The sequence below is a fragment of the Pristis pectinata genome, chromosome 26 (genome assembly GCF_009764475.1).
Source record: "Pristis pectinata isolate sPriPec2 chromosome 26, sPriPec2.1.pri, whole genome shotgun sequence".
Taxonomy (NCBI): Eukaryota; Metazoa; Chordata; class Chondrichthyes; order Rhinopristiformes; family Pristidae; genus Pristis; species Pristis pectinata.
In genome coordinates this window covers 8,839,148-8,847,473 of record NC_067430.1, presented here as the reverse complement: position 1 = coordinate 8,847,473, position 8,326 = coordinate 8,839,148, and the positions used below count along the sequence as shown (strand labels likewise).

The 8,326-nt window shown below is 38.5% G+C and overlaps 1 protein-coding gene across 2 annotated transcripts in view; it reads left to right on the top strand.

Moving 5' to 3' along the window:
* Positions 1-933: 933 nt before the first annotated feature.
* The window catches only part of sh2d5 (SH2 domain containing 5), a 48,546-nt gene continuing 41,153 nt past the window's right edge, over positions 934-8,326 (top strand). For both annotated transcript variants that reach the window (XM_052039635.1, XM_052039634.1), the window contains exons 1-3: positions 934-1,319; positions 3,639-3,719; positions 5,118-5,192. In XM_052039635.1, coding sequence (XP_051895595.1) covers positions 1,263-1,319; positions 3,639-3,719; positions 5,118-5,192 — 213 coding nt within the window. In that variant the 5' untranslated portion in view covers positions 934-1,262. The remainder of the gene's footprint in view (positions 1,320-3,638; positions 3,720-5,117; positions 5,193-8,326) is intronic.

The following is an 8,326-nucleotide window of genomic DNA, read 5'->3' as shown; positions in this document are numbered from 1 at the left end:
ATGTAATGTGAAGGGTTACTTCTAAAGACCAAAGGAAAACAGAGAAAAGTAAAAACAAATCAAAATTAGGCATTTGTGAAGAATGAGTTGGGAAACTTCAGGATGTCTTGATTGCAACACAAGATTGTGGGATGGGGAAAGAATGGATGAAGGAAATTAGCTCAGGAGAGTCAAAGTGGACAATTGAGAGCCGCGGTAAACAATGGAGATACTCAGCAGGTCAGGCAGCATCCATGGAGAGAGAAACAGTTAATATTCAGTCTGATATGCTTCCATAGAGTCATAGAGCCATGCAGCACAGAAGCAGCCCTTCTGCCCAACTGGTCCGTGCTGACCAAGATGCCCATCTAAGCTAGCCCCATTTACTCTGGTTTGGCCCATATCCCTCTGAACCTTTCCTCAGACATTTATTAAATCACATGAAAAGTCACCAGGCATCACCTCTGCTTCTCTCTCCACGGATCCAGCCTGACCTACTGAGCAGTTCCACCACTTACTGTTTCTTTCTCAGATTTGCAGACTTTGCCGTTTTGTTTTTTCCCCCCACTCTTAGACAGCTGTAACCATTGTGGTTTGGTTCCTAAAGACAATTTATTTGGAAAAAAGGAGTGTGAGAGAGAGAAAAATCGACGTTTGCAGAATGTGGAACAGCTGCGAGAAGACTGTAGCTTCAACCAGTGAAATAAATCACAAAATTGCTGAAATTCTAAATTCAAAAAAGCTGTAATAGACGGGCCAATGTTTTTTAAAAACACGTCTTTAAGAGAATCCTGCGAATCTTAGCTGTTTGCTGACAGACATTTCACAGGGGGGTGTGATTGATAAATTTGTTTTTTTTCACATGTTTGGAGAAATAATCACATTCCCTGAAACAGAAAAGGAAACTTTACGTGCATATTTAATGCGAGGATCCTGTTGCCGTGGCTGACACCCTCTGAACAGTTCTCCAGCCAGCCCTCCCCTTACTGTGATACTGTACACTGCGAGCCGTGGAAATAACAGTTTCAAAAAAGGAGAACCATTTCCGGCAAAATACACACGCCTCTGTGAGCACTGATGTCAACACGGCGATGAGGGGAGGACCAGGTGAGAGGTTCGCCCGTGCAATCGCCCAGTCCTCCGCAATCTCGGCGGCTCCATGACCCCAGCTCCTCGGGACCCCGGCTCCCCACACTCCAGAACTTGCTCCAAGTTTAGCCTGGAGTGTTACGCGTCAACGTTAAGTGAAGCCCCGCCGAGACGCCGGAGGGATCCCTGCGGTGATGGCCAAGAGCCGGTCTCCAGACACCAAACCCAGAATCAGGACCAAGTTCGCTGAGGTAGTTTTCTGCATGGCCTGGCGTTGTGTTGTGTGGTTCAGGGAGATTCGGTGGTCGCGGTGTTTGGGGCTTAAGCAGTGCGGAATGTTCCACGTTTCGTATATTTAACCTGCATGCTGTATTTCAGCAGACAGCAGCTATTTTCACTAGATTTTTTTTGTTTGAAAAAAAATCAAACCTCCAACTTCAAAAAATATCCGTGCTGGAAGGAGGGATTCTCTTCAGGAATTGCCCATGTCTGTTCCTGCACTACTCTGGCGCATTTTATTTTTGTTGATTGCTCCTTTAAGTCGCGACAAGTCATGAATATTTCATGCCATGCCCTCCCTGCGTTACAACACACACATTCCCCGTTGAACGTTACTCATATCCTGCGACTAAGAGGATATGCACGAACAGTTTTCCATCACCGGGCATCCAAAAGAAAGAATGACGTGTTTGTGATGGAAAGCTATCAAGAAAAATATAAAATCGCTACTGGAAACTGTTCGGGAGGCTCATTAGACTTGATTACATTTCCAGAGTTCAGTGCCCAGTTTGCATACAATACCGTGGGGAGAGATTACATTGCTACTTACTCGCGAACCATCTCCGCACCACACTGCAGCAAAGACAGAATTCCTAAACAGTTTCATCACTCGGTCTCTTATACCACTAAATAAATTACAATTGGACAATTAATGTCTGCTCGGAGTAAAATTGAAACAGAATCAGGACGTTCAGCCCATTACCATTAAGTTAGTTGCCCCAATTTAAAAAAAAACTTATTCCTTTATCTTTTCTGAAATCGTTTCAATCTTAATGATTAAGTATTTATCCACTTTACTTTTAAATGTTATGTCAGGGTATGCTTCCACCACTGCCTTTAGAGATAGTTTCCTTAGTTTAGCTTTTAAACAATCCATCATCATTGAATATTTCCATCAGATCTTTAATTGTCAACAGAAAAGAGCCACTGTGCCCTTCCATCTTAATGTCTAAGGTGGAAGTTCAAACTCAACGTTCCTTTCTTCCCAATCCCATAAACTATTGCTTCCTTCCTCATCTTGAAAGGTCTCATCAAAATCTACTTCTATTATTTTGAATTTCATGGAATTATTGTAAATTTATGACCAGAAAGCCATTCAGCCCATGGTGTCTGTGCTGGTCACAAAGACCTCCCAACCAATGAGGCAGTGAGTTCTGGACTCCAACAACTCCACATCTGTCTTATAAACCTTTTACCAATTATTTTCGATCAATGCCCCCATTTTTGACCCCTCACCTAGGGGAATAAATTCTTCCTAATTACTCTTTGCAGGCTTCTCTTAATCTTAAATACCTCAGTTGAATCTTCCCCATCCCACAGCCTCCCCTTTTCCAAAGACAACAGCCACAGCCATCCAATCTCACCTCATTGCTCCATTTTTCTAGTCCTGGATATCCTTGTACACATCCTCTGTGCCCTCTCCAGTGCAATCACATCTTCCCTGTAACATAGTGACCAGAATTGAACTCAGTACCCAAGCTCTGCCCAAACTAGGCTCCTTTCAAATTTCTCCAGCTGCAGACAAGAAAGATTCCCACCAGCTGATCCAATGAAAATCATTCCACATGGGTGGGAGATAACTTATCATTGCTCTGAAAGGTAAAATTATGGCTTTTAATTTTGAAGTCCCACAATGCAGAGAACAGTTACGACCATGTGCAAAAGATCTTACACCACAATTTGACCGCCAACTTTATTTCCTAATTTTGAAATTAATTATCAAGAACAAAGGACAAGGTACTCTATTTATTAGTTCTAAATAACTTAATCCACTGATTGGATCTACACTTTACTTTATCTATAAAAGTACCTATACTTTCTGAACAACACTCGGCTGAATTGATTAATGTGGGTTGTGATGTTCCAACATCTGGATGAAGGGACACTGAAAAATATGCAAGATTTAGTCCAAGGTTACTGCAACAAGTAGTAACTTTGAATTAACGGTGCAATCAGTACAAGGAATGCTGAGATGTGGAATTAGATCTGTGATTACTTGATAGCGAGCTCTTAATCTCAGTTGGAGAGCTCAGGATAGAAGTTAAATGGTTTTCCCGTGGCAGGAAGAGACAGTCCTCAACACCTTCAATGAGCAACTGGTTACATAATGAAATTATCAATGCCCTGGTTGTCTATGAACTATCAGCTGGGGAATTGCTCATGCTGCACGCACTCTGACAATTGATTACTTGTTGATGGATCCAGCTAATGCTTTCTGATACCAAATACTGAGTGGTATTTCAAATCTATGTTATGGACGTTGAGATTTTTCTTCGGAATTATTCCCACAGTATGTAGGTTCCTTCACTGTGGAGGATCAAGATCTTGAAGGAATGACATGGCGGATTCATCAACAGCTTCATTTGCTCAAGGTAATTATAAAAACAAGCTGTTTCTGATTGAATATCTCGGCCTTCATGTTGTGGATAAGATTCAGTGCAATATGTCAGCGGCATTGTAGGACTACTACTAATAAATTAAATCATGACAGTAGGATAAGCTTTAAACTAGCAAAAAAAACTGATGTCAGGAAGCTCTTCATACAAGGGATAATCAACACACAGACTTCCATTTACAATGGTGGAGATAAAAATATCTTCTGAAGTCATTAGAGGATTGGGGGTGGGGTTGGGAAGAGATAGATTCTTTATGGATGAATGAGATTGAATGGGTTAAATAGTCTTAAATGTGGGAAGCCATGGATGAATAATACAGCTGGACTTATACCACATGTATGAGTGGAGAACAAGGAAATGTGAATCCGGAAATTAGAAAATAAAAAGAGCTAGAGAAAATGGCTGACGTTAAAATTGATGCATTTGAGAAACTTACTGCTGAGAACCAAACTTGATAACATCTGGAGCTGCCAGAACAATTTGTGCCACGTGAATAGGCCATAGCTTCCACAACATGGGCTTGAAATATCACTCAGCATTTGTTACCAGGCTGATGGAGATTTTCCTGCAAAACAGCAAGCATTTCAAAGCAGAATAAGATTTGAAAAGTAAAGAGTAAATTGAAGCCACACATAGCATTTTCAAAGTTTTTGGGCTGGGGAGAATAAACCAGCTACCATTTAATAGAAATACAATAAGATAATTTAAAAATATACCTTAATTTAAAAATCTCACTGATGGACATTAAGTGAATGCTCAGAACTTTGTATCTAATTAATAACTAACTTCTAATTAAATAAAATTTCAGTTTAATTGCACCAAAATACTGAATTGATTATAATTTCATCCTATGTTTAAATTGAGTTTAAATTCTCTTTTCACATTTTCTCCTGTTACTATTGCAATAGAATTGAATTAGAAAAGCTCATCTCAATCTTTTTTTAAGGTTAGTTTAAAACTGGCAATAAAGACAAGAATCACAATTACTTCAAAGTGATTTATATTGTAAATATTTTTTAAACATTTTTAAAAATATGACAGTAATAACTTGCCATGATATGGGCTTTTCTGTTCAGTCATGGACTGTGCAACATTTAATTAATCACCATAGTAACACTGAAGAAAAATATGGTATATTCTGCCATTTCTGGATATCTGCTGATTTCATTGTGGCCAAGTTTCCCAGTAAAATGATTCCAGGTGCACAGATTCTCTGCAAACTTGTGCTTCTATGTTCATATGGGATTAATAGTCCCAATTTATTGCTCTTCTGTGTTTAAAAGAATATTGATCATATTTTCTTGCAGAATTTGAACAGTTTCATTTGTTAAATGATGTATGTTGTGTCTGACATGTGTTTTTACTTTCTTATAGAAGTTTCCTCGAAAAATGGCAGTAATACTGAAATTCTCATCACAAGGAATAAAGATGTATAATGAAAATAAAGAGGTAAAGTGCACAAAATTATTCATGACACAGACTGTGCCACTTACTTGCTTTATCCAAGACTTGAAAGCTTCAAGTTAAAATAGTCTCTGGGAGTTGAAAGTAATGGAACCTTAAATGCCATTATGAATCTTTAGAACTTACTTTATCTATGACGTAATAAGTTTGAGCACTTTTTTTTCTTCTTTTTCCTCTTCCTCAGACTATTTCAACACCTACCCTTATTTTTTTTTGTCTCCTCCTGAAGCCAGTAACTCATTGTGGTGTGGTTTACATAAGTTATAAATCAAAAGATTTCTCAAGAAAGGTTAAAAGTCACCAGGCTGGAAACTGTCATACAGTCATGAATATCAGTATTTATCAAGAGATTAGCACAAAAAGTGTCAGTGCATCCAAACTAAAGACCTATTCTACCATGAGCATTCCTATAATGGCTACTTATTTATGAGAGCACATACTTTTGGCTTCTGGAATTACATGACTTCCTGAGTAAACCTCCTGAACAAAAATACAACCAGTTTATGGAGCTTTACTTCTCATTCATTGGAAAAAAAAATGGAATCTAATGCTGCCCTTCATCCTGATGTCTTCCTTTCTTCAGCTGCAATGAATTTTCACTCTAATTTGTTTCAAATTCCACCTCTCCAATCCTTCATATGATTGATATCTTCTGTGACCCACTTCTGTCTTCCTTCCTCATTCAATTCCTGGTCACCTTTATAGGCCCAGATATTTGCCAATAGTGTTAGTGCCTTCTTTGCACAGGAATCATTCTCCATTACACTTCAAAACTGCTATTCTGTAAACTGCGACCAGTAAGCCATTGTGTGTAATTAGATAAACTCACTGCTGCACAGTGTAGGACAAATAGTTGTTTTCATTTTTACTACACTCAAAATACAGGGCATGCTTAGAACTATACATAGTTTTAAAGAACACATGTATATAATGTATATTAGACTATAAGAAATAAGAACAGGACCAGGCCAACAATCCCTCAAGCCTGCTCTGTCATTCAATAAGATCACAGTCGACCCAACTTTCTTCATGCACTTTCCCACCCTATTCCCATAGCTCATGATTCCCTTACTGATTAAAAATCCATCTGTCTTAGCTTTGAATATATTCAAAGATTCAGCCTCCACAGCTTTCTGGGCAAGGAATACCAAAGGCTCACATCCCTTTGAGAGAAAAACAAAGTCTTCATTTCAGTCTTAATTAGGCAATCCCTTATTTTGGTCATAGACTTTTCCATAAGGGGGAACATTCTCAGCATTTACCTTGTCAAATCCCTAAGAATTTTATGTTTCAATAAGATCATTTCTCATTTTATTAAACTCCAATGAGTATAGACTCAACCAATTCAATCTTCCTTCATAAGACAATCCCTTCATACCCAAGATCATACTGGTAAATCTTTGGTGAACTGTCTCCAATCTTTCCTTGCTAATATCACAGAGGGACTAGAATTATACGTGATACTCCAGATGTGATCTCACTACTGCCTTGTACAGTTGTAGTAAGACTTTTCTACTTTTATTCTCCAAGCCCCTTGAAATAAAAGCCAGCATTCCATTAGTCTTCCTGACTAACTGCTGCACCTGAACATTAATTTCCTGTATGAGGGCTCCCAAAATCCCTTTGAGCTACAGCATTCTGCAGTTTCTCAATTTAGCTGATCATCTGTTTTATCATTCTTTCTTTCAAAGTGAACAACTTTACATTTTCCTACATTCTGCCCCATTTGCTAACTTATTGCCCACTCACTTAACCTATCAATCTCTCTGTGAACTGTTTGTATCTCCTCACAACTTGCCTTCCCTCCTACTTTGATTACATCTGCAAATTTAGTTTTAGTATATTGAATTTCTTCTTCTTAGTCATTAAGATATATTGTAAACAGTTGCATCCCCACACCACCCCATTGGTTACAGGTGACCAATCTGAAAATGAGCCCCTCAACCATAACCTTTTGTATGGCACTTTGTTGAATTTCTTTTGAAAAGACAAATATATTAGATCCACTAGTTCCCTTCTGATACTTCCTCAAAGAATTCTAATAAATTTGTCAGATACAATTTCCCCTACTTGAAGCCTTATCAGATTAGAACTTTCCAAGTTTTTTGCTGTTATCTCCTTAATAATAAATCCTAACTTTTTTTTTTCATAGTCAATGTTTCATAGTAAGCCAGCATAATAGCTACCCACATTTTCCTTTTTGAATAAGGATGTCACATCGGCAGTTTTTCAATCTTTCAATCCCCTCTCCAGGATCTACAGACTTTTGAAAGATTATAACTAATCCATCCACTACCCACCAGGCGAAAAAAAAGGGACAAAAATACAACACACAGGCTGAGCTAATATCACAGATAGACAACTGATAGAGACAGAAATGAAGATACCTGAAGTTGTAGAATTCACAGTTAAGACCAGAAGGCTGCAAATGCCCAGATGGAAGATGAGGTGCTGTTCCTCAAGCCTGCATTGGGCCTCATTGTAACAGCACAGGAGGCCATAGGCCAGAGTGGGAATGGGATGGAGAATTAAAGTGGCAGGCAATGGGGAGCTCAGCACTGCTTTCACCAGCCTCAGATAACATTGTCCCCAATGTGTTGAATTCAGATTTGCCCTTTTACTACCCTGCTCTTTTCTGTTCAGTTTCTCAACTCTGGTTTCATGTGAATCTCATCTTTCAATCATCAGATGCCACATCTTCATACAGCTTAGCCCTACTGCTTACAACTCTCTCCTACTGCCACTCTACTTACTGCCTTTAAAAGTCTCATTAACAATTATCTTTGCAATCAATTCCATTAATTCTTTAAAAATTGCTTAATGCCCACTTAACACCTCAGAATAATTACTCCATAAATAATAGCACCTAATCTGCATCCACAATAAGATACCCTTTTCACATTTATCAAAGTAAAAATTGTGTATCTGAGTATTTTGATAAGAGACACATAAGAAGGTTTCGTACATTATTGCCATTAACTTATCCAGATCATGCTTTCTGTGCAGCCAATGAATGATAATTGACTTACTCTGAATTCAATGGACTAAGTCATCTAGACCAAAATAAATAGCTAAGTAATTTGTCAAGGTTAGTAAACCTGGGTGACTTTCTGCTTTGG